At 36.6% G+C, this 27,396-nt stretch overlaps 1 protein-coding gene across 2 annotated transcripts in view; it reads right to left on the bottom strand.

Annotated features, from left to right (window-relative positions):
• Positions 1 to 27,396, bottom strand: part of sema5ba (sema domain, seven thrombospondin repeats (type 1 and type 1-like), transmembrane domain (TM) and short cytoplasmic domain, (semaphorin) 5Ba) — a 304,696-nt gene that overhangs the window by 116,835 nt on the left and 160,465 nt on the right. For both annotated transcript variants that reach the window (XM_038277743.1, XM_038277742.1), the window contains exons 4-5: positions 26,116 to 26,215; positions 25,641 to 25,686 (exon numbers count right to left, since the gene is read on the bottom strand). In XM_038277743.1, coding sequence (XP_038133671.1) covers positions 25,641 to 25,686; positions 26,116 to 26,215 — 146 coding nt within the window. The remainder of the gene's footprint in view (positions 1 to 25,640; positions 25,687 to 26,115; positions 26,216 to 27,396) is intronic.

Here is a 27,396-nt window from a genome sequence, read left to right as displayed (position 1 = left end):
ATACAAATAAATGGCATGTTCACAAAATAACAACTCCAGAGGAAATACTTTTCCAAATCGATACTTTTCAAAATAAAAGTCCTCAAATCAATCCTTACTGTGATTAATGTGTGCGTATTAGAAGAGGGCAAAAAACTTCCATTGACAATATTGATTGTTTGCTGGATGTTCGCCTGATCGATTAATAGCTATTAATACTCATTAGGGAGAGAGTATCAAGAAATGTTACTCAAGCAGCAGTAGTTCTACTTTTCAACAATATTACTAAAGTGAAAGTGAGAAAAAAACTGCACTTTTTTCATATTCAGTGCTCACACCACTATCTTGGGCTTGACAGTTTTATTTTGCTGTAGATATTTTTTTATTTATTCGTTGACTACATAATTGTCTTATGTTGGTTTTGTTTGGAAAATCAAATACAGAGATGCAGTTGAGATTACCAGAATGACATTTTCATGAGATTTTAACAACCAAAACTCAGGGAAGTAGAATACTCTTGCAGACTTAATGCTGTTAGGGTAATTATCATTGATGATGTGTGAGTTCATTACACCTTGGTATTGGCTGCCTGTTGCGTGTAAGAACTGATGTTTTCCACAATAGTTAATCTAATTAAGACAGTTCCTCTGTCTGGATATAACATTATAATCTTCATTCTGCATGTGGCAAAGATTTGGATGTGGAATGAGAGTGGTGTCCTTCAGCAAAGTGTAATTTGATAAGGCTGGAGCCATGATGTCTACTGATCTGCTAACGTGTATGATGTAAAATATGACGATGTGGCAGATTGGAGATGTATAAAATGTCTTTTTAACTGTTAATCGGGGCCACTTCCTGAGGGGTGAGCCCCGAGGGGAGCAGCTGCCTTCTGTAAGCTCTAAGCAATTTCTCTCATCTGAGTAAGATTACAATTTCTATTAGAATCTGTTGTAAAGTCTCCTGGTTCTTTAATAACATAACATATACGTTATGAAGTGTTATTTAAAGAGTTTTTCCCGAGTGATCTCTTTTCAGGGAAAAGAACCAGAGAGAGAAAGCTCCTAGGTGCAGACACAGAGCCTATCTTTAACAATGCAACAGATGATCTGACAGTGGAAGGATAATACCACTAAATACTTCATATCTGGGAATTAGATTACTGAGTAATACACGTGGGTGTAAATAAGCAGTTTAGCGCCACCTATGAGAAAGCATGATTATAAGACATCGAGAGAGGATACTGAGTAAATTAGGGCACAGAAAATAAACGCTTGAATAACCAGAAAAAAAAAAAAAAACATCCTGACAAAAATGTCTAAATTCATTTGAAAAGCTGACAATTATATAATTTTTGAATTATGGTTGTATGCTCTGATTATATGCATGTTGGAAACAAGATTTAACCTCTTAAAACAAATTCCACCAGTAAAATTTTTACCAGCATTTGTGGTTGACAAGATGTAGAACAAATATTATACAATAAAACCTGCCCTTTCTCAAGAATGTCTTATTACTGCTGTTCAAAAAAATACCTATCATTTCTGAGAATAAAAAACAACAACTTTGAGTCATGTTTGAACTGATGCATGTTGGTCTGTGTTCTACTCACCCAGTTTTAATTTATATATTAGGAAACTAGAAGGTGTTAGCTTTCAAATAATGTATTGCACATGTAATTTGGGCTTACAGTTCCTAAGTTCTTTTCCATTTAGGTATGCAAAATAGGCGATGATTACCAAAAATGAGGTGGATGTTAAGTGGTTAAGTACATAAAGACTGGTTGGTTCGTTATCATGTCGGTTACGGCTTAGCAGTAAAGAAGTTTACAAAACAGTTTGATCTTGTAGTAATATTCAATACCTTTAGGCAAATTACAATTTTGTTCAGGTCATACCGCATAATATGCAATTTCCCATGTTGCAAAGAAATGAACAAAAAGCACAAAAGATATTGTGGAAATTCTCTGTTTTGCAACAACAGCAGCATAACTTCACAACTGTCATGACAATGGCTAAAAAAACAACAACACTTCTTTTAAGCTGTTGTTGCTTTTTTCAATTCTTTCATTACTTATTTCAGTATTTTTTATTGTCTCTCAGTCTTTCTCTCACCCTGCTGATTTTTCATTTGCTAATTTTCACTTCTGTTCTGGAAGAAAAACAATCAACAGGAGCAGAGAACAGATGGGCAGTACAGCTTAAGGTAAACGCAGAAAAAAATAAAAGACTTCTTCAGGTACACTTACTGCACGGTGTCAGAAATCACCCCATATGGGAATGTTATTTTCTTTGTAAACAAACACAAAAATCTTTACCCGGAAAAAAAAAAAAGCAGGCAAAAAAACATTGCTGTAAAGGTTTAAATATTCTTTCCAGAATAATAAACCAATTAGCAACTTTGCTTAAGTGTAGTGGACAGTTTTTTAGTTAAAGGGATCAGAGTGGAACCACTTATGGCAGGTGTCTGCAACCTGTGGCTCCAGAGTCACAAGTGGCTGTTTGGAGCCCCTATAATGGCTAAAGGTTTTAAATATGGTATATGGTTTAAGGCTTTAGCAGGTTTTTAATATTTTATGCTAATTGTATTTGTTTTTATTGTCATTGCCTTGGAATTTTTTTTTTACATAATTTTCCACAAATATCAGCATCCAATCAAAGAAAATCCATGCATTTGACATTTTTCCCTATTAAAAAACCTAAAAATACAAATAAATATTAAAAAAAAAAACATCTAAACCACTTACTTTGCTGGACTCTGGGCGAAATGGCTATTTGGATTTCAAAGGTTACAGACCCCCTGACCTAAAGGACACGTATCTTCTTCCACGTTCTGTGGGAGCCGGATCCCAGAACTCAGCTGAAACAACTCTGAACGCAAACACTGCTTTAAGGACAAATCCCATGACCCAAAAACATTGGGTTCACTAGCATTCACTACCATTTCCCAGCTAAAAAAGAAGTCTCCCACTAGAAAAAATGTGTTGGAATCAAAACAGAGGTGACCTTAGAAACAAGCAGGCCTAAAAAGTCAGAAACCTTCATACCAAAGAGTTGCTGGATGGTTGTTCATTTCCTGCACCCTATTAAATCCCCCATCCAACCCTACATTCTGAGAAAGGGCAAGGCAGTCAGATGAGAATTTGTGCCCTATTACATGCAACATTGCGATCCAACAGCAACACACATGACAGATCAGAGACAACAGTCAGAAGTCACACTGGACTGTTCTCACTGAACATAAAGAATGTCTTTCTGTCCTCTTTCACAACATTTTTTCTTGTCTTACAGTGGTCTGAGATCTCTGATTGGATGCCTGGATGAAGAAAAAGACTGCAAATGTTTTGATGTAAATCTCACTGCTGAAAGGAAGCGAGCGGCATAATGAACGACCACTGACAGGCGTGAACCTGACAGAAATTCAACAACAGTTCCACTTAGGAGCAACACTTCTTGCTGCAGGGGAATGTCAAACAGTGAATAACCCTTTTGATTTCTTTCACCAAACGTGGAAAATAAGGTACAGTGAAGTATGCATGAAGGCGGACAGATGGAGACAGATATGTAAGCATCCAGACTATAATACGGTGCCTACTTTCCACCTCTATGTTGCTGCTGTTGTGTCTGTATTAAGATTATCTGATGCACTGACAAAGACATTTCTCCTCCCTCTCCCATCGCCGCCCCTCACTCCCATTCACTCACAGCTCATGCCAAGGGAAGAACAAACAAATTGTGTTTTCCTCTGTTGCTCATATTGATAAACCTACTGGTGCAAGAGCATTAAACTCTACACTTCATGTAGTTGTCAATGCCGCCTTGGATTAGGCTCAGTTCCTAACAAATTATTTTTTTCTGTCTGTGCTTATATTAAGCACCTTTTTTAAATTGATGTGTTTATCTTAATTTGGAAGGCAGGTTCATTTTCTTTTTCTGTCTTTGTAGAATCAGTACTAAATGCTTTCATAGTTGTGCGTCGGTTTGCTTATTTCAATGCTCAAAAGTTTCAAAATATGTTCTTTTCATTCCTGAAAGTCAGTGAGAAATGCTTTATTTCTACCATCTGAAGTTATTTTATAGACATGATCTACAGGTGGCGTTAAGCATGAACGTTTCAACTTGCATAAAGCCAACTTTAATTGCTCTCTATAGAGCAATGAATAAAACATGCAAAAAAACAGTTTTTAGGATATTCTTAAGAAAGAGCTGCAACATTTTTATCGAAGGTGTTTTGATGACAGCTGTGCATTAAAATTTGGTTCAGCAGCTTTGCACACCGAAGCAGGTCTTTTTGGTGGTCTAATTCTAACAACATTTTACAGTTCCATATTCTAAACCCGTCTACACTAAGGACTCAGGTATTAACCTTAAAAGATTTTAAAATTTTGCTACCAAATTTACATTTTCTGACTGATAATCTTCATTGGGGTTTGTTAATATAGTAGAATGGGGTTGCTGAAGCTGCAGCATAATAACTTCTGTAACAATTAAGTTTTTCTCATCTTATATGTAAGTAGTAGAAATAGCAGCCCAGATGTTGTCTTTCATTTAGTAAGATTTATTTTAGCTGGTGCACTTAAACAGATTAAAGACTGTGTCACTTTCATACCTGTCGAGTTTTGGATTTGCAAATTTAGGACATTTTATGACATCTGCTGCGAGTTGCTTGGTTACCCAAATCCATCTCCAGAATCCTTTATATATAATGACATATACCCAAGAAATCTAAAATAAACACTTTCCACCCATTGCAAAGTAGAATAAGGTAATCAGATTTTAATTTGTGCTGCTAGCTCAGTTAAGAGGCAGATTATTCAGTTTTATAATGTAGTTTAATCCAACAATAATGCAGGATAATGACAGGACACTTCCAATATTGGAGGAAATCGGGAAAAAGGGGTAAAATACAGCAGTTTCCTGCTCGAAATGGGAGAGTTGACACATATGGTCACTTGTCTTATGAAAAAAAAGTGTCGCTCTTTACGGCGATCAAAAAGTGGCTATTTCAAACATAATTATAAAGGGATGTTTTTACTATAAAATATCACATACACATTTGTCATATTGACATACAGTTTTGGGGAGCAAAGAAGACAAAGACACAAATAAGGAATTTTAAAAATAATGTTGTTTGGTAACTTATTAAAGGGGGTAAACATTTTTGTACATTACGCAAAGTGTATGTTGAATGATTAGAAGTAGTTGTGCAAGAGATTTGAACCTAACTTAGAACATGCAGGTGCTGACCAGGATTAAGAACCAGGTGATTTATCACATATTGAAGTGAGTCAGAGGCTTAATATGTCATTCATCACTAGTAGCAGCTTTTTTTTTCTTACTTCATTATTTTGTGCCCAAAAATCAATCAGTAATGCCAAAGATGCATTCAAAAAACATTTTCAAAATTGAGTAAAAATATATTAAATCCTTATTGGTAATCTAAAGAATCCCAACACTGTGAAAAATAATCCAGCTCTGGTTTTAAAGGTTTAGGTGTTTTAGATTCTGAGATAGGGGTTATAAAATGCAATTTAGATTTCATGAAGTTAAACATCTCTTTACTAAGGAGCAAAAATCAGACACTTTATATCAGATAACAACTTGAACCATCCAATAATGTATAGTTTCATGTTTCACAGTGGTTGCTTACAATGAAAATTAGAAATAAAAAAATTTTTTTAAGTTGCCAATATGATCAGATGTTGGATCAAACTAAAGGAATTGCTGATCTGAAAGCTCACCAATAAATATATATTGATATTTTTACACCTTGTTTGATTTCTCTGCAGTGGTGTTAAAAAATACATCTAGGGCCCAATCAAAGGATGACTACTGTCTGAATCAAACTGAGTCATAACTTGGTTATTAGACAGCAATCTCTTGGAGCTGATCCACCACCAACAGCAATCGACAACAGGATACAGTCTAAGAAAGATGAAAGCAAGGATGAACAGATAGAGCACATTCGGAAGAAAGAGAAGATGGGTATTTTATGTAAAATATCTAAAATTTAACATCAGAAATGGAGGCAGAGTGAAAAAACTGACAAGATTTTAAAGATATTTATATGAAAAAAGTGACAGCTGATCCAACTAAGATTATAAATAAATGAAGAAAAAAATGAAGTTAGAGTTAAATATATACAAGATAAAATATAAACCATGTGAAAGTTGACTTTGTCTGCCATTTGACATTCCCGAATCTCATCCCTCCCCAACAAAGAAGGAGTCAAAGTCAGATTTAAGGCAGATTTTGCTCTAAACAGGTGGATTTATATGCACCAGTTCCTCTCAACAGTAGCTTCACCCAATGTAATGCAAAACAAGTCACATGCCTAAGAATTAACTAAAACATAATAAACCCTCTTGCCGCAAGTAATGAGTTTAACGTGCCCCCCTCCCCCTTTCAGTGTCTCTTTACAGGCTAAAACCATGCTTTTTTCTCCTTTTATTTAATTGTATTAAGCATGTTTGCCGTCCTGCTGCATGCATTTGCACTGGCCTGTTGAGATGTTATTTTCTTATAATACTGTTTTACTATTTGCATTTCTGGATGTCCATGCTGGAAAAATCGAAATCTAGATGTCATTTTTTTCTTAAAATATGTGCATTTGTTCTTGGATTGAGGAGGTAAAAGAGACATTTTGCTAATGGAACAAGAATATTTACATTCAAAATAAGAAAACACAGTTACATTGTCTTATTTCAAGAGCATGTTATCTAATTATCTTATTTTAAGAGTAAAAATACTCATTCCATTGGCAAACTACCTCATTTACCTACTCAAATTAAGGTAAATACACTTAGTTTAGGACATTTTTATTTATTTTCTAGATCTCCATCGTCTGGAATTTATGGCCACAATGAGTAGGAGATAAAAATAAAATAAAAATCTTTGCAGGTGGTAAATGTGCGCTGATTCACTTTGCATCTTCTTTAAATTTCTTTGACATATAAAAAAAAAGTAAATATGCATCTATTTTAACACTTGCAAAACTTCTGAAGATCAGTCCAATTGTGTAACATATGGCATGACTATTTGGCTCAGATTAATGGTATCTAGCAGCAGGAATGACCCCCAAAGGAATTTGGTTTGATCAAGATATTGACCTGGCTCATAGCTAAAAGTAAACCAGAAGTTACAATTAGTAAGATGTGGGTTTAATTCCAATTTGTCCTTCTATCAGTCCCTGTTGAACTGTATCTACAGAAACATTTTAAGAAATTCTGCAACTCTGTGCTCATGAATGATTATATCTGCAAAAAAAACAAAAAAAAAAAAAAACAATATTCTATCTCTTTTTGGTAGCATTTATCAGATAAAAGAAAATAATCCGGCGAAATAGGGAGCATGTTGTGTTATTCTGACATGTTTTGAAGTAGAAAGAAGGTGAAAGACTATAAGACTACAGTGAAGTTTGCTCATCAAAAGTTGCCATCACTCCATTATTTCCCTCTGACAGAAACAGAATTGCTTGGAGCACACATATGGCAGAACTACCTCCTTACAATGAGAGAGAGGAAAAAAAAAACATAAGAGAAACAGATGATAGAAAACAGGGCTCTTACTTTAGCTTTCCTTTCCCACTCCCACCCATCAAACACTCGAGCTATTCTGTCCTTCCACTGTTTTCCGCCACTCTTCCCACTCCTCTGTTTTCATCCCCCACCACTCACACATGTGCTAGCCGGCACATGCCTCCCACCACCTTCCTCCTGCCGCTCTGATTGCAGCAGAGATCTGGCTGACCCCCACATCAGAGAGAGGGAGCACCGTCAGTGGGTGCCGCTAGGACAGTACACGTGGGTGGATTGCAATCAGGCCCACCTCCAGCAATAATACGAGCTCTATATCCCGCAAGAAAAAGACAGAGGGGAGAGTTGAAGAAGAAAAACAAAACAATGAAAGGTGGAGAAGACAGATGCTGAACTCTAAGAGTACACAGCAGTGTCTGATCCTCATACTGTAGTCAGCAGTACACCTGTGTACCGTAATCCCACAGTGGGGTAGCTGAATGGCTGATAGTGCTTGTGTTTTGTAGGATGCACTGTTTGTAGAAACAGTTGTATCTTATGCATATTAGACTTTTGATAAAGCAAATTTATTCATACATCTTCATTCAGCAAAAACACTGTTTCGAAAAGGGTTCATCCATATAGCAATATTTAAAAAATAGTCACATACACAAGATTGTTGGGCTCAGACTGCAACAACTGATAGAAAAGTGAAATAGTTCTTTAAAAAAAGTTTGTTTCCCTTCAGTTTCAGCAGGTAGACCTAAACAATATGATCTGGCAATGCAACAATTATTTTTGCCCTATAAATTAATTTGATGTTATTCTCATAAAATAAGGTAATGGACTTGTTTTTATCTCATTTTTAATGTTAATTAACCTGTTTCATTGGCAAATCGTCTTAATTACCTGCTTAAAGCAAAGGAAAATACACTTATTATAAGAAAAATTTACATCTTTTATTTAAATTTTTCACTGCATTGCAAGAAACTATTTTTTCCAGACGGAAAACGATCAATCTTGCAGCAGTATAAAATATATTTAAGTTCCTAATCATATTTAAATATGTTTTATGTAATTAAAGAAGAACAAAAAGAGACTTTTTTGTTTAGCACTGTCTGAATATCCAGCTTCTTTCCAGGAAATCTAAGTTTACTAAAACTCTTTTCTTTGCTGCAGTTAAGCCATAATTTTCTGTGCATCTTGGGCTATTTCTATTTATTCATACCTTTAATTAATTTAATTTATTTATTTGTATTGAAATGTCGAGTTTGCATAATGCCGTTTGTTCCCAGTGTTCTCCAACAAAGTGTTGGGAACATTACAGTTTTTAAAAGATAACACATTACATATAAGGATTCTCAGTTAAGGTGACGTCTAAAGGGGTCAGGATTGAGAATAAATGCTTGAAACAGTTAATATTTCTGAAAAATATTCTACCTTTTTCCTTCTACTACACAGTTTTGCAATCATTTGAGCTGTTCTGTCACATAAAATTCCCTAAAAGAAACAGAACGCTTTTGTGGTTGTAATTGAGATAGTTTGCAGAAAAGCAAAACCCTGTAAAAATACTGTTGCCAGATAATACATTGTGCAGAATTTGCTGCATAGTCAAATAAACTTGAAGATCTAGATGTCCGATATATCAGTGTTTGGCCCATATGTAACCATTTACAGCAGATAAAGAGAGGCACACTCTTGGAAGAAAGCCTTCCAAAAACTGACAAAAGATTCAGAAATTAATTTGTTGAGCGCTCTAATCGATTTCAAATCTTAGCAAAGAAAAGGGAGAATTTTTATATGAATTGATTATTTCAGCTACACCCGCATCTAACAGATCTTTAGCTATAATGACTATGGATTCCTGGATTAAATGCTCATATTTTGGTCAATTTGTCTTCCAATCATTGATGTTGTCTTTAGCAATTAAATGCATTAGCACAGTGACTGATCCCTAAGCTATTTTCACATGTAGATTTGACAGTAAGGTTTTTAACATAGGGGTGTGGTTGCTGAGAGGACTGCTGTGTTCGGTACAGCCCTTAAATAAAAACCCTATGGTGGAGCACAGAGAAAGCTTGTCAGTTGCCTCACACAGCTCACTAATATTCACTCCCATCTCTTGTTTGTCCCACTCTCTGCTCTGAAGCCAGTGTGGTTTTACCCCCCCCGTCCTCTCAGTCAGTGCTTGTCCTCATCATTCCTTTCTCACCTGTTATCTTCCCTGTCTTTCTTTCTCTGGCAGCGACCCACCTTTTCATCCGTGCTGCTTCTCCCTCATCTCCCCTCCCCTTCCTCTTGCTCTTGCTCTTTTTCTTCCGCTGATTGCCTACGCATTCATTCTTCTACGCCTGCCTGCTCACTAATGGCAGAGGCAGGTGTTCTCCCAGGTGCCTGAACAGAATGGACTGGGCTGAGCTTTTAAAAGCCCTGGCATCAGCACCTCGTCGGAACATCCCTACCCCCTTATCTACCGTCCCCTGCAGAATCGACTATCTTCAAAACACTTTGTCACCGCGAAATTGCAAAATGCATCGTTGACCTCCCCCCATACTGGAAAAAGAAAATAAATATACTGAGAGAACACTGTTCATTTCTTGTTCTGACACAAAAAGTCCAACCTGATTCAGGTTGGAGAGCGACTGGCTCTATTATTAATAACATGCAAACAGTGTAAAGACCAAAAGAATAAAATACTCTCTTTAATAGGATCACACTTAAAGGAAACATGACACAGCAGTGTTTGGTTACAGGTGACGACCGTGGCCTAGTTAGAGACTGTAGGGAAGGAAGATGAATGAAAGCAGCATTGTGATCCCACCGCAGGACCACAATCCTTACTGGTTTGCTTTTCAATCAATCAGCAGGTAATGTGCGAGCACCCTCAGTGTGACTTTCATCAGGACGTATTGGAATACCTTCATTTCATCGTAATGACAATGATGCTTTACTGTAAGCCCCACAGGGACAGCTCCATTTCTACAACTACTGTGTTTAACTGGTCTGTGTAGTACAATTAAAGTATTCTTTTTTTCTAGTTGATATAATTCTGAGTGTGCATATGTACAAGTAATACTTTGATATTATGTTGATATATTCCAATATTGATTTTATTGATTAAACACATTTACCACATTTACCACAGCTGAAATGTTTTAAAACAAACAAGCATTAGGAACATTTTTACACCATTCCAACAGTATGTGGATAAAAAATAAATAAAACAAGCTGAGACCTGCCAACCAGAGGACCAACAAGTAAGCAAGGTCAAAGCTCCTCCATCTTGAATAGAAAAAGGCAAAGCTAATTTCAGACTTCATTGGTGTTCTTGCTCTGTTGTTAAGAGTCATGGCAGGGCTCTATGGAGCTTTCTTTAGCTATAAAGCGGCCCACCTTGAAGACATTTGACTAAAAAATAAACCCTGACACCCTGCAGGATCATCTAAACAAACTCATCTTTGGATGTTAAGCTGGCTACCTTGAAGAAATTTAATTAAAACAGAAAGCCAGAAATAAGAAAAAAAGACATGCCTAAATGCAGTTAGGGTAGATCTAACACGATGCATGGACAGCCATTATAAAGTAAGTCACCACAAATCCACATTTTCCACTTTTAGCGCTATCCTCCATGTGAAAAGAGTGAATGAGAGTCATGAAAGTAAAATGCAAATTAGCTGTAAAAAAATTTTACAGAGGAACGTTGAATTGCTCATTTTTTTTACTTGGAAGTAATGATAAAACAATAGATATTGGAGTCGTCATTTACTTGTGATTAAAGGCAGCTGTTTACTAGCCAAGTATGAGCAATCGTCCACAAGCTTTTATATATAACATGTTCCACCCTTTTAATCAGTGAAACTGAAATGAAATCAGGCAAACGTAAACATTGCCCTCCTTTAGATTTCCTCCAAAGATTTTTTTATAGAGCCTCTTCCTGCCTTGCAGAAACATCTCATAGCATTTATTTAAATAGAAAAACTCAGTTTAGTAAACCCCAGTTTAAGGGTGTATCATTTCATACAAAGGTTCAGTTGCAAAGTCAATAAAGATCTAGAAATTCCTAAAAATACTGTAAATTCAAGAAAATATCATCCAAAATCCATAATTTAAAACTAGAGCTACACTGATCCATTTCTTTGAACTAGATACTTGAGCTGACGGTATCGGCCAATACTTTTACTGTTGAATACTACGACTGATACTACTGCTAAGTAAATTAACCATACCACTTGCCATGTGAGAGAAGCCATCAGGTTCAACATAAAAATTGTTAAAGAAGGTAGCAAATTAAGACGAGTGTAATTTTTTTCTTTATTAACGCATTAAGAGGACATTAGCAGTAAAAATGAATAACACTTCCATATAAAGGGAAGCGCAAATAGATATGTTTGCAATGCCCCATCATTGAATTGATTTTGGTCTACTGGTTAAAGCTGTGCGCTTGTAATCTGAGAAGGTTGCAAGTACCTGGTTCAGTCTGCACAGCCGCCACTATGGGTCTCTGAGCAAGACCCTTAACCCCACACTGCGACCCAGGTGCCGCACAGTGGCAGCCCACTGCTCCCAAGGGGATGGCTTAAATGCAGCGAGTAAACTTCTACATTGTGAGATCAATAAAGTTCTATTTCTTTAAAATGTAATGTACAATACAGCTGGAATCGGAGTTATTTTTCCGATATCCAATACAGCTAATTAGTCAATATCAGAGCTGATATCCGAAACATGTATCGGATCCATCTCTAATTAACTTAAATTAGCTTTTCCTGAAACTGTGAAGCTGATATTCTGCTTACAGCCAGGTCTTAATCTATTTGACTTGTGTTTTTTTTACAACCACAAAATAAGGGAATTATTTTGGGATGTTGCCCTCTTCTGTCTTTTTGGACAGCTTCATGTACTGGCATATGAGCACTTCTGCTTCACTTGGCGGTTTGTATAATGTTCTCATTGATTTTAACCTTGGCATCACAAATGACAATGCTACTCTTGCCAGGGTGATGAAGGATCAACCTCATTAGCTTATATGCTGCTAGTGGGTGCACAGATGTGAATGTATAACAGAGAAAGGTAAGGGAATGTAAGAGTTTCATTAGGGTGAAACTAGGTTGTATATCTTGTATGCGTGCATGTTAACCCACAGATGTGTATGCACATATTTTCTATATCTCATAAGAAGACTAAGGCTGGTAGAGGGCTTTTTGTAAAGGACAAGAGAAACAGCTTGATAGAGCTGAAGGGAACAACACGACTGGAGCGAATAACAAATGAAAACCCTCTTAAGTCAACATCACTCCTCAAAAACAAGACAACTAGGACATTCAGACAAAGGGCGCATTGATATTGGCAGTGACACATGGGTGGCAGCTGTACACACCATGTCATTCAGTGGTGGCCGCTGTGAAAGGAGACATTGTCTGACAAGTCCAGCCTGGTGATGGGTTCTCGTCTTGTATTGAGATCTTGTGTAAAATAATGCAAATGTTAGTTTTCACAATATAAAAACTGTGTGGCCTGATAGAAATTTGTCAAATTTTGTTTTTTTCGCAGCTCAAACTCCTACAGAGGCATTGAAAAATACAAAACCCTGTCAGTAAAATTTTAATATTCGCTCTGCTAAAAGAAATGTCAGACAGTTGCCTTCTGAGATTACACTTTACACTATTTTCCTTGCACAAGCAGTTCACAAAACGAGTAATGCATCTTTTTGGATGGAGTTAAATTACCGTATTTTACAGTCGATAAGCTGATACTTTTTTCCTCAGGCTTTGAACCATGTGGATTAAAAGAAGGTGCAGCTTTTTTCTAACTGCCAGAAGGGGAATTTAAAGTTGGAAATGAAATAAGTGGCTAATTTTCATTTAGCAGAGGAACAAGCTAGCAGCGGAAATGACAGAGAAAAAATGTCCCGAATTTGCACATTTTGAAATTTATTTGCCACATTAAAGCTACCGATCCAATGAAAAGACTGGTCTCAACTCCTACAGAACTTAAACAAAGAGCAGACGAATTCTATCGTTCAGTAGAAGCTCTTACTGTCCCGGAAGCACGATCCGTTCTGCGCATGCGAGAACAAATCAGCCCGTGTGTCCATAAATAATGTAATTATGGTACTAAAAATACTTACTTATATCTTTAACTTACTAAAGAATAGTAATACACATCTGTAAAAAGTGTTTTATGACTTTTGTGAGACACTTTTTATGCTTTTTACATTTTCTTCATGAAACTGCTTCTCTGACATCATCATCAGACATGCTCAGAGCAGTACGGTGAAATATGATTAAACCATGTTTACCTGCATTTTAGTTGTTTCTTTCTTTAGATTACATACTATATAGCATATGATTAAAATGAAACGAAAACTTAAAACTCAAAAACACTAGATTTATGTTTCAATCCGAAGCCGAAAAAGTTAGCTCCTTTATTGCTTCATGTCCTTTTTTATCCTTTGCACTTTTGTGCAAGCCACACAGGATCCCTTTCCTCAATGTAATGGCTGTCTCTGTAGTTTAGTACAGCTTTCTCAAACTACTCCTCGCTATTTGGAGGATTTCCAGGACAGAAATGTTGATCAGCAGATGTAAATCAGCCACAGACCCATGGCTAAATGATATCACCTGCACAAGGAGACGGACGGGTTGGCGAAAGGAAATGGAAGGACAGCCTTCACGTTTCCTGGGAGATTTAGAAAAACTGTTTGGGTAACAAAACTCAAAGGTTTATCTCTAATATTGTGTCTGAAATCCAAGTCTTTCCCACAATAAATCCTTGTGGTTTAGTTTGTCTGGTTTCTTCTTTTTCACTTTTCAAAGCATTGAGAGAAAAATATATAAAGATTGCGTGCTCTGAGGTCTGATCCCTGCCATTTTACCTCATATCCTGCTACATCGTCTGTAACCGCTGCTGTTTATAATCAATCTGAACTTTTATCTACTTTCCAGATCACATAAATTGTCCAGGATCATATTACTTAATATTGTCCACTTGATTGTATTCCTCCTTGACTGCTGAATGAGATTTTAAGTGCTGATGGTTCACCTACTGTTAATTTAATTAAACCTTCTGTGTTGTATCCCTGCTTCCTTACAGCACAATTTAGTGTATCCTCGTATAAAGATCAACATGGACTAAAATTTCTTACAAACCTTAGACAAACAAGACGACTTCTTAAAGTGGTTAATGACTTATTTCCATTGCAAACTCGAGTGATAATGCTGTTTTATTCGTTCTTGTCTTGTGGGCAGCCTTTGACAGAGTGGACCATGGGATTTTATTTTGCCATTTGGAACCAAAGAACTAAAATTGCACTATTTTAGGTTTCCACTTTCTCCCAGAAGTTTTTCGCTGTAATTGGGTCATTTTTTCCCCCACTGAGGCTCCAATGAAGTTCGAAGTACCCCAAGATTCAATTTTAGGACCAATTCTCTCTACTTTGTTTTTTCAACCTCTGGAGTTCATTTTTTCCCCTCTTTCGCAGACGCCGTCCTGATCTATCTTCTACTTAAAGCTAATGGCAGTCAATCAGTTAGAAATCTGCCAACCCATGTTAAAACATAGCTGAACTTTACTTCCTGCGTCTAAATGAAACTTAGGCTAAGAGGATTTATTAAGTAATCTTTATTTGCTGATAGACTACAATGGTGCTGTTGATCCTCTTGATTTCTTTGGTTCCAACTTCATCAGATATTTTGCATTTAATATAGACAACTATCTTAAATTCTCTATACAGAACAGTAGTCCAGTCTAATTTTCAACATTTGAGGTTGATTAATAAAGTTAAGTCCTATCTTGTTCTAGAATATCCTCAAAAGCATCATTCTTACTTTATTTTTACACTGGATAGGACTACAGCAACTCTATACCTGTTTCTTTAAGGATTACTTTAAAGACCTTCCTTTTAGTTTTTAAATCTTTTAATTGCAGGGCATCAATACATTTTTACACAAACATATATCCTCTAATTACAAGTGCTTTTAATTTTTAATTCTGTGGCTGAAGGAGACCAGGCTTCTTCATCTGCAGCTCCTAAACTGTAGAATAGTCTACAGTTTATTAGGTCTGCTGGAGCCTCAGGGGATTTCAAATAACTCTAAAAACTCATCTTTTTTCATTGGCCTTTAATTCTAGCGAGCTTAAGCTCCATACTGCTGTTTTTATGGTACATTTTATGGTGTACTTTTTAATAGATTAATCAAAACTGTGACATTGTTTTATTGATGACCTTTTATCTTTTATAAATTATTGTATATGTGCTATTTCAAAGAGACAAAAAAGTCATCTGTAGTGCATTCTGATAGAGATATACATCATGGTGGCGGTATATCACACCTTAATATTTAAAGGGATTTTATGCAGTATTCACAGGTGGGAGCTTAATGAAAATGTACTTTTCTATTTGTAAAACATATGCATCATTATTCATTAACAGATCTGCGACGTTTAGCGATAATAGATCTCCAAAACATGTACCTGTTGTGGTTCTATGCCAAAGATGGGAAAAATGTCAACCATAGTCAGATTTGGGATGTTTTTGTTTTTTTTGGTTTACCTTAACTACTGTTTTAAAGCTTAAATGCCTAATTGAGTAAGAACTGAATGAAAATGGCTTTTATTGCTGCAGTGCCATTAACATATGCATTGATGGCCTGATCTTCAGATTTCAAATAAGAGATGCTAAATTGCACTTTCTGTACATGCAATAAGTGGGTATGTTAGAGATGATATGTAATAACTGCTGCTCAAATGATAAGTTATGTGGTTTTGCCAATTAATTGCTGCATAATGTCAATTTTCTCATGCATGCTGTGTTTGCTATGCTATTGCTAAATGTTCTCTCTGGGGTTACTTATGGGTTACCCAGGAGTTGTTTGTATATTTACTCATTTCACTGGGTTTGCATTTTACAACTTTGCACTTTATTGCTTCAAACACAATTTCGTTGTTCTTTTGTAAAAATGACGATTACATTTTGAATCTCAACAGATAGTTCGATCTTAAAGAAAAATAAAGTTTAAGGCTAAGGTCATTGAACTAATAATTAAAATAATAGTAATAATATAAGTAAATTATATTAATAGAACACCCTTTGGCTGAGACAAAAATAAGATCAAATAAAAAACATAACGTGCTCCATGTACAGCTGTTTTATTTTATATAGGGAGAGAAAAAAAGGTTGAGAAGAGATGATACACTCCATCCACCTACAGCCAATATCTCTTTGCAGACGTTTTTAATGTTCTATTTTTTGGTTTGATTATGTGTTTTATTTAATGAGCCATGCACTCTGCTAACCCTGATTACAGAGTGTAAACATAATTTTTTGTTTTTTCTCTTTTGTTTTTGTATTTTTTGAGTAACTAATGGAATATTATTGAGAATAAGCTGTATGTTAGTAATTTCACATCTTTTTGGAACAGCCACAGGGGATTGAACTTAAGTTTTTATTTATGTGGCAGGATTTTAATGCTTGTGAAGAAAAAGTGCCTGCAGTTTCTTTAACAGGTCATAGTGCTGCACGCTCTTACAGAAAGCTGTGTAAACCGAGCAAACACTTTTTAAAGGTTTATAATTGATCTGTTGTTACATATCTATTGATGTGTTATGATTCCTTTGTTAAAGTCAAGTCATTACAAATACAATTATTTCTCTGTTAACATGAAACTGACTGAATAAAGACATCTTTAAAAATATTACTTTGCATTAAAAGTGCCATAATTTATCAAAAGACACTTAATAATAACAGCCATAAATATCCATGGCGACTCTTTCATGTTCATCACTGGTGTTATGTCCTATTTACTACAGTGTAATGTCAGTCTTAAGCACACCACTTAAAATAAAGTGTTACTAATTGTTTTCACACTTAACTTTCATGCTTGCAACTAAAGAAGACTTTTTCACATTACATTGGTGTACTTTGTTATGTTTTATTATGCATTCTGAGTAACAAAATGCATAATGAAATCTAAGAAAAGAAAACCATCCATAATAGGATGGAAAAATAAAAACCCTGTAATAGTAGTCTGTTTGCCATTTGTGTTTTTCAAAATATAGTGTAGAGAAATGAAAATATGTGCAACTTTAGTAAGCTTTGGGTGCAGTTAGTTTGATATGATGGTTGCATGCTAGTAATGACACTATTAGCTTCCTGCTAAAACACCTTTTAATGCAGGAGTTTAGCTCACGGCAGCAGCGTTAAGAATGCTCTTAATTGGTCATTCAGCAAAACTGTGTAGCTGTTCAGCAAAATGTATATATATATATGTATGTGTGAAGCAACTATCAGTACTACAGTTTCCTTAAACCACCAAATTTTTAACAAAACATCCCTGAAACTACTTTATCGCTGTTTGCTTTGTACTTTAAAGGCAGAAAGCAGTTTGTTAAGCAGCATTTTAAACACCAGAGAGTCATATAATGGAGTTTGTTAAGCATATAACAGACGGAAGCTACTATTAAATATAAAAAGACACCAGCAACAGCTACTATGCAAACAGCCTGTTTACCAAATGCTTTTATAAAAAGATGAAAAAATGGTGGAAAATTGACCTTAAAAGACAAAAACTAAAACATGTTAAAAGTAATCACGACGCAAACATGCAAATCCTAAACAACACACCTGTGTGGTTTTTTTCTAAAGGTGAAGGATCTGTTTCTTTTCCATATCCAAACATTTTGTTTCCAAAAAAAAAAAAAAAAAAAAACATAATAAACTTAGTCCACAATAAGAGCAAAATTTGACTAAAACTGCTTGTAAAACTTTTCCAGATTAAAAAACAAGAAATCATGTTTAATTTACAGACTGAAACTCTGAATTATTTTACACCGGTTCTCTTCCTGCGGTGACAGAAATATTTCTGTTTAAATCACACAGACCCATGGAGAGACTTGTCATTTCTGCTGTGTGATGCAACAGTAAAGCAACCTTGTGGCCCCGAGCAATCACTGCTAACTATACCAAACTTTCTTCCTCCAGAATACCAAGAGGCCTTTTACATAATCTACAAATCATTATTAAATCCTCTCCAGCATTGAAAGCAGCAATTAAAAATATAAACATACATTAAATCTAAGGGTGAATACAAAAAGAGGAAATCTGTTTAATTCGGGTTTCTTCACATTTTCTATTGCTGGATGGGTTTTGTTTTTAAACTGGTGACTAATATATTTTTGTCCCTTTGGACATCAGGGAATTTATGTCACAAAATAAATATTTTGACTTAGCAGTCTGTGAGAAATGTGGGAAGAAAATTACCCAACAGAATTTCAACTGTCCACCAACTCAACTCTAATTATAAATCGTCTTTCGTTTATGGTCTTTTTACTAACTAAGCCCTCTCCTTTTTCTTTTGATCATTTCTCAACATTGTAGGTGATGTTCATCTCTCCCCTTCATAGGGGAACTATCACACTGACCCTGTGAAGTTGCTCTGATCACCTGCAGCTTCACTAAGGTGGCTATGCACCTGCACAGCAATGCTGCATTTTAAGGATACAAAAAAAATAAAAAATACACTGAACATGGATCAGTTCACTGTTTGGAAATCCTCCTGAATTTGGCTCATTAAAAATCTGATATTTTGCCAAATTTTAAAGCCCAGATGTCAGTCAAAGGGATGATGCATTTATAAAAAAAAAATGGGCGTATCAGCCTGAATTTCAGCGTAGCGGCCCACTACACTGAAATATGCTGATGAGAACCCTGTCAAGTAGTTATAGTATACAGTTTATATCTAAGTTTCTTTTAGATTTATTTAAGATAGCATTGAAAGCAGGATGATGAAATAAAAAATCATTTCTGAAATTGTAATAACAAATAGTTAAAAATAAACACAAGTTGAATTTCTTATTTACTTTTTTTCTCTGAGGCAGTGCGATTTTTTTTTTTTTTTTTTGGCTAAATGTTTTACTGGATTAGATGACACAATTACAATATTCTTTAAAATGTAGTCAAGAAATCCAAGTTTGCCACCAAATGTAAATGTGGGAATCTCTGTACCATAAAATAGCTGCTGCAAACCTAAAAGGGAGTCTGAATTTACCTCTTAAATAAAAGGTAAAGAAAGTTAAACTGATTATTTGGGAGGGCTAGGGATATTAATTTTTAAAAAAATATTAATTTGCATTTCTTCCTGTTCAATTAAGGCTTAAAGCTACAGTGTGTAACTTTTAGCGACATCTAGCGGTCAGACTGCAGACTGCAGCAACATGAACATCTCCCCCCCACCGCTTCTCCCCCCCAACAGTACGGCGAACGTTACGGGACAAAATTTCTTCCACGACGTCCGCATCACCTACCTTCTCAAGTGATGAGGTTTGTTTACATAGATAATTTTACAGATAGTATTTCATTAGTCTGTGTAGGGTATAGATTTCATGTAGACTTAAGATAATAAATATACCCTTTATTTTTTCTACATCTTTGTGACATTTTGGCGATCTCGCAATCGCTAGTTTGTTGGCTCTGCGCTGCCGTAGCGCAAAGATGTCTGCCTCCATGGCTGCGAGACCCGCTCCTATGTAATTATAAATAACGAATTCTAAGGCAACGCAAATATTAAGGTTAAGAGGCTGAGCTCGTAGATGATGATAAATAACATAGTTATGTATAATATATTACATTTCTGACTGTATATCCCTGTAATTATTACACACTGTAGCTTTAAATTTGATATATCATTTGTAATAAATATTATTTTTGTACAAAACAACATTAATACTGCTACGTACCTACATTTTCAAAGGACTGAGATAAAGTAGGAGCCACACGCTGCTAATTAAGTGCGCTAATTTATCAAAGTGACCGTCCACCCTGGAGTATGCAGGTCTGTGTTAACACAGTTTAAAGAGGGAAAGCAACTTAGCAATGACTTAACTGTTGATCTCCATTGATAAGCAGTTTTATTTATTTTTGTATTTTTATCTTGCAAGCAATGCAAGGTCAAGGAGCTAAACTCAGAAATTGCAAAATACCAAGGAGAAACATTTCAGAGTCTTAAGTAGCAGGATCAATGCTACAGAACAAGACAGGAAACAAAACGTAATAACCTAAAAAAAAAAAAAAAGTATTGTAAATCAACGGTAAAGTTAGGTGGTATAGATAAAAGTGATCTTTCCTATTATTAACCTGTTATACTGTAGCTACAGCTGAAGTTTTAATGCTTTGATACTGAATTTTGAATTCATTTATTGCAGTCAAAACTTCTAGGACATTTCTAGTAAGACATTGCTTTTAATTACAGTTAATGCTTGAACTAAGCTGCTTTTATTACAAGAGCTGAAATTTAGTAAGCTAAAGGATGTGATTCAATTTACAAGTAGAAGAAATTCTTCCTCATATGTAATCAATGTAAAATAAAACCCCTAAAGTTTAAAAAATAATCCGTTAAGCAATGTTAGAATTATTTTTATTGATGTTGTGTGAGCCTGTTAAACCCTAACAATACCTGCCTGTTGTGTATCAGAACGAATGTTTTTCCAAGCAGTTTATCTAATTAGGACGGCTCCTCTATCAGGATAAAAAGTCGTCTTCATTAGTAAGATATGGGAATGGAATGAGAGCGGTTTCCTTGATCTAAGAACATAGTTTAATATTTTGAAAACACACATTTGAAGAGACTTTATATGATGTGGACATGAGACATCACACTGCAAAAATTTGGAATCTGAATAAGTAATTTTTTCTTAAAATAAGTGTGTTTTGTCTTGAATTGATGAGGTAAGTGAGACACTTTGCCAGCTGAACAAGACAATTTAGATATAAAATAAGAAAAAAATGGCATTGTCTTATTTCAAGTTCAAATTATCTAATTATCTTATTTTAAGAGTAGAAATACTCATTCCATTGGCAAATAATCTTATTTAACTTATTATTTCAAGGATCAATTCACTTAAAGGAATAGTACACCCAAAACATGATTAGCCTTCATTTTCTACTCACCCCCATGCTGAACAACACTCTGGAGTACTTTTTTGATATCTCAAATGCATCTGGAGATCTGGGAGGCTTCTTGCTGTCTGCTGATATTCAAATAATGGAGGTCTACGGTGCCCGAGACAGAAAGGTCCATAAAAGTCCACAAAAAACGTGTCAATATTCCTCCATACTGCTCGTCCAATGTATTCCAAGTGTCCTGAGTGGGTAGCGTCCATAATTTACTCGAAACAAAGTCATTTAGAATGTTTTTAGAGCATAACCAGTATTGTATAGGATTTCCTGAAAGCGCGCGCCTGTGAGCTCACGACGCTACGGAAACCGCGGCAGACCAAACCAGATGAAAGTGCGCATTCAGCTCGGCAAAGAACTCATGCTCTTCCTCAACACTGAAGTCCTCAGACATTTTTCTTTCGTTGTTTCTTTCTTTGCACAGGTAAACAGCACATTTCTTCTTCTACGCTTGCATTATCGGCAGAGCAGACGCTGAATGCGCACTTTCATCTGGTTTGGTCTGCCGGCTTCCGTAGCGTCGTGAACGCGCACGCGCGCGCTTTCAGGAAATCCTATACACTACTGTTTATGCTCTAAAAACATTCTAAATGACTTCGTTTCGAGTAAATTCTGGATGCTACCCACTCAGGACACTTGGAATACATTGGAAGAGCGTTTATGGAGGAATATTGACACGTTTTTTGTGGACTTTTATGGACCTTTCTGCCTCAGGCGCCATAGACCTCCATTATTTGAATGTCAGCAGACAGCAAGAAGCCTCCCAGATCTCCAGATGCATTTGAGATATCAAAAAAGTATTCCAGAGTGTTGTTCAGCATGGGGGTGAGTAGAAAATGAAGGCTAATCATGTTTTGGGTGTACTATTCCTTTAATATAAATCCAGATTAGTTGGTTTTGGAGGCCAAACTTGAGAGTTTAATACATGAGCCCCGACCAAAGCTGACATCTACCATCTTTCAACAACTCAAGTCTCAAAGTCCTTACAGAGGTGGACTCAAATGGCATTATCATTCTAAGCCGGAGGTCTTCAACAGGGGTCCGTGACCCCTAGGGGTTCCACAGAGGTACTGCATAGGGGTCGTGAAAGTTTTGGCTGATTACTTTTTTTTTATTTTCCCCCCTGCAATTTTCCATCATTGGTTCTTTGTCTTTACTTAATAATACAATTGTATTATTCTTTATCTTTACTTATAGTCAATATTTTACCCAGCAGCTAATTTTTTATTTACATGAAAAACACATAGAAAAACGTTGTGGGCCACCAATTGAAATTAGTTTATTTATATTGCGCTGACATATGTCATCTTTAATCATTTTACAGAGACTGATTCATTATTTTGGCTAAAGTTTTTTTATATCAAAGGAAACCCAGCAGGTTGAAGGATGCAGGATTTTTACTGTTCGTTGTGAGTTGTTGTGTTTAACTAAGAGAGAGTGGTGATGCTGCCTCTCACACCTCGATTTCTCATGTATCAGATCACGACCTTCCAGCGAAATAATTGTCCAATGCAAACCTGGAAATGGCTTAGAGCCGGGGTCTTGAATGTTTTCCAGGCCAAGGACCCCCAAACTGATGGTGATGGAGCGGGGACCCCCTAATTTTATATATTGTATGAAATTGTGTTATATCAAACTGGTCCTATAGTCACTCTATTACAGATGGAGTAATGTGACTAAAGTAATTTCAACCTGGGATTATTAAAGTATTTCTGATTCTGGATTCCTGGTTGATGGGACAGGTGTTGTGAATGAAATGGTGCCCAGCTTAAAAGAGCTCCTGTGTGTCGCTGAATGTGTGCATTGATGACTTTGCCTCCAGCCATCTGTTTACTAAAGTGTGTTGAATTCATGTTAATGTGTATTAAATATATTTCAATTAGTGTAAAAATTGCAGGGGGGGAAATAAAAAAAAAGTAATCAGCCAAAACTTTCACGACCCCTATGCAGTACCTCCGTGGAACCCCTAGGGGTCACGGACCCCTGTTGAAGACCTCCGGCTTAGAATGATAACTCCTTTTGAGTCCACCTCTGTAAGGACTTTGAGACTTGAGTTGTTGAAAGATGGTAGAGGTCAGCTTTGGTCGGGGCTCATGTATTAAACTCTCATGTTTGGCCTCCAAAACCAACTAATCTGGATTTATATTAAAGGAATAGTACACCCAAAACATGATTAGCCTTCATTTTCTACTCACCCCCATGCTGAACAACACTCTGGAATACTTTTTTGATATCTCAAATGCATCTGGAGATCTGGGAGGCTTCTTGCTGTCTGCTGACATTCAAATAATGGAGGTCTATGGTGCCCGAGACAGAAAGGTCCATAAAAGTCCACAAAAAACGTGTCAATATTCCTCCATACTGCTCGTCCAATGTATTCCAAGTGTCCTGAGTGGGTAGCATCCAGAATTTACTCGAAATGAAGTCATTTAGAATGTTTTTAGAGCATAAACAGTAGTGTATAGGATTTCCTGAAAGCGCGCACATGCGCGCTCACGACGCTACAGAAGCCGGCAGACCAAACCAGATGAAAGTGCGCATTCAGCTCGGCAAAGAACTCATGCTCTTCCTCAACACTGAAGTCCTCAGACATTTTTCTTTCGTTGTTTCTTTCTTTGCACAGGTAAACAGCACATTTCTTCTTCTACGCTTGCATTATCGGCAGAGCAAACACTTTCATCTGGTTTGGTCTGCCGGCTTCCGTAGCGTCGTGAACGCGCACGCGCGCGCTTTCAGGAAATCCTATACACTACTGTTTATGCTCTAAAAACATTCTAAATGACTTCGTTTCGAGTAAATTCTGGATGCTACCCACTCAGGACACTTGGAATACATTGGACGAGCAGTATGGAGGAATATTGACACGTTTTTTGTGGACTTTTATGGACCTTTCTGCCTCAGGCGCCATAGACCTCCATTATTTGAATGTCAGCAGACAGCAAGAAGCCTCCCAGATCTCCAGATGCATTTGAGATATCAAAAAAGTACTCCAGAGTGTTGTTCAGCATGGGGGTGAGTAGAAAATGAAGGCTAATCATGTTTTGGGTGTACTATTTCTTTAATTTAAGAATTTCTTATTTCTAGATGCACCATCAAACAATAATCCTTTCTGTAGCCCTACTCAGTCAGACAGCTAACAAATGGTTGTTCAGGAAAAAGGAAAAGCTGGACTCCTGGACTGTCATTGCCTTTCTACTGATAATTATACGCTCAAATTAGAGATGTAACAAGAGCAGTTATGTGACTGGAAAAAATAGATGCATAAAGATTCTCAAAAAGAGATTAAAAAAAGGAACAACTGAGTATTTAAAACATGATTTAAAACAATTTAAATGTACTGTATGTCTTTAGTTTTATGGGGAAAAAATACAAGAAATAAAAAAGTACAGGGATGTAAATATTATTAAGATAATAATTAAACAACATATTTCTTTTTGTACAGTAGCAGCCATTCAAAATGGCCCTTCTCAGTCAAACGGCAGTGAAATGGCAGCCCACTTCCCTGCGACTACCAGCAAAATCCTCTCCAACTTCCAGCCACTGGAGTGACCCCCTCTCCTTCTCCTGGACGTGCATATTTTATTACTCTGACTCCACCCTTTCATTGAATTACAGGGTCTGACCAGGAGATACTGCTTCACTGAAGATTTTAATGTCCACAAATCTTGACAGGTAGAATATTTCAGTGCAAAGATTGATGTTTAAAAAATAACTGTTTTCTTTCTGCATGGAGTTTGCATGTTCTCCCTGTGCATGCCTGGGTTCTCTCCGGGTACTCTGGCTTCCTCCCATAGTCCAAAAACATGACTTTTAGGTTAATTGGCTTCTCTAAATTCTCCTTAGGTGTGAGTGTGCGTGTGAATGGTTGTTTGTCTCTGTGTTGCCCTGTGACAGACTGGTGACCTGTCCAGGGTGTACCGCGCCTCTTGCCCATAGACAGCTGGAGCTGGAGCACCAGCACCCCTCGTGACCCCAGCAGGAATAAGGGTGACAGAAAAGTGATGGATGGATGTTTGTTATTGAGAAAAGTTTTTATATGTAAAACATATACATTTGAATTGAACTATTTTTAGACCCTGACTAAAAAAAAATTTAAAAAGCACAATTATCCATCTTAAATTTAACACACAATGTGCAACAATTCACTATGCAGCAACATAATTTCTCTAAATATTTATTTAAAGCCAAATACATAATAAATCCTACCTGTATTAGGGAAAGGTTACGGAGATCCAGTCTGAAAATATAGTTCCTGCAATGAAATGAGAGAAAAAACACAGATGTATATGAGTGTGTGTATCTCCCAGCCAAGAAGCTATGTTGCAGCTCAGTAAATTATTATCAATTCAATAGAAGTCTGAGATCTTTCACATTCATGCAATATCAGTATTATTTCCATGTGCATGACTGTAACGAGGCCAAACCAGACGAAAGCTCAGCTCATATCCTTTCATCATAACATGCATGCTCACATGCACACTTCTGCAGCATGACACATTTCTCTCAATTTCCTTCCTCCTGCCAAATCTAAAGCTAAACTTGCTCCAGAGGGACCTCGGTGGAGCAAGTTAAAGGTGTCATTATCCAAAAACCACGCAGGATGAGTGAGTCAGAAGGGGTATCACTTTCGCTATAATGGGCTCTTTAGGGAGAAAACCTGAGTGGATTTGCGGTTTCTTACCTGGCACCAACAATAAGCTCATCCCTAGTCAGGTCAAGGGTGAGCAGCGAGTAGTCTCTCACACCAGGTTGGGAGAAGGTAGAGATCCAGTGGGTAAGAGCTAACAAAGAAAGAAAGACAGAGTAGTTAGCAGGAGCTTCTTCTTCACCTTTAACAAACTGTGTTGAGATTTTTATGCAGACCAGCATCTATCAGTGCATGGGTTAAGAAGTGAGAGAGGTTTTAACATGTTTCGCTTAGAATGAAAATCTCAAATCTTTGATGCATATTTCTCTCCAGCTCATCCCCTTCAGTGTGCTATAGACCAAGCTTAAACAGCAGCAGGTTTTTAGATGAAATCTTTATAAACATGCTCAGTCAGCCTGGATGGAGAATCTCTAAAAGAATTGAAGGGGCAGAGTGTTAGAAATTGGAAATTTCTTATAGCAAAAATCAAGTATGGCTTTAATAGATAGGCTTACATATTCTGTAAAAGTCTAATAACATCACATCCAAAACAAAATGTTCGTAGAATTAGTAGAATTAGAATTAGTAATTTCTAATTAAATAGAGAGCGGTGGTTCCAATGGCAGACGGCATGTTGCATCAGAATAGACAATAGACAAACTTGTAAGCCTTATGTCTTTTAGCTGTATCTGAAAATGTGTCGGCGCGAAGGCGTTTGAAACAAGAAGTTTCAGGTTTTTATTCCTGACAGATGGTGAAATTCAGCATAACAATCACGTTTATTTTAGAGTCATGTTAGTAACAGGGCAGTTTAGTCCGACCAATCTGTCCCCCTGGCAGAGACCGCTAGTTTGTTTGTTAGTCTACTCTGGTCGAGCTCCGACTTCAGCTGCTGTTATTCTTCACAGAAGTCATACCGGCTAACTAGCAAAGGCTTATTCAAGTCCTCTCCAAAACAGAAAGAGTTGAACATTCTTCCTTGGCTTGGGGAGTAGTTCTCACAAGCTTAACGGGGAGGCACCACTCTGTTGTTTGTAATTCTCTTAGTACACCACTAGATGGAAGTAAATCTTACAAACTGTCCCTTTAATTTTGATGTCTAAAATGGCTACAGGTTTGGACTTTGACTGGTCCAGTCTAAAGGCTGATTTATGCTTCGAAACTAGGTCGTCTGCGTAGGTGTCACGGTCAACGCAGAGACTTTCCTGCCCCCTTCCGCAGACACTCTGCTGCACCTCTCCCAAATTGTAGGTGACCACAGACAATGCCGCAGACAGGAGGCATCTGATTGGTCAAATCTACATCCACTCTACACTATGCGTCTCCTGTTTGGTA

This window comes from Cyprinodon tularosa, unplaced genomic scaffold (assembly GCF_016077235.1).
Source record: "Cyprinodon tularosa strain WSP-4 unplaced genomic scaffold, ASM1607723v1 ctg134, whole genome shotgun sequence".
Lineage (NCBI taxonomy): Eukaryota > Metazoa > Chordata > Actinopteri > Cyprinodontiformes > Cyprinodontidae > Cyprinodon > Cyprinodon tularosa.
This window is presented reverse-complemented; position numbering and strand designations above follow the sequence as displayed.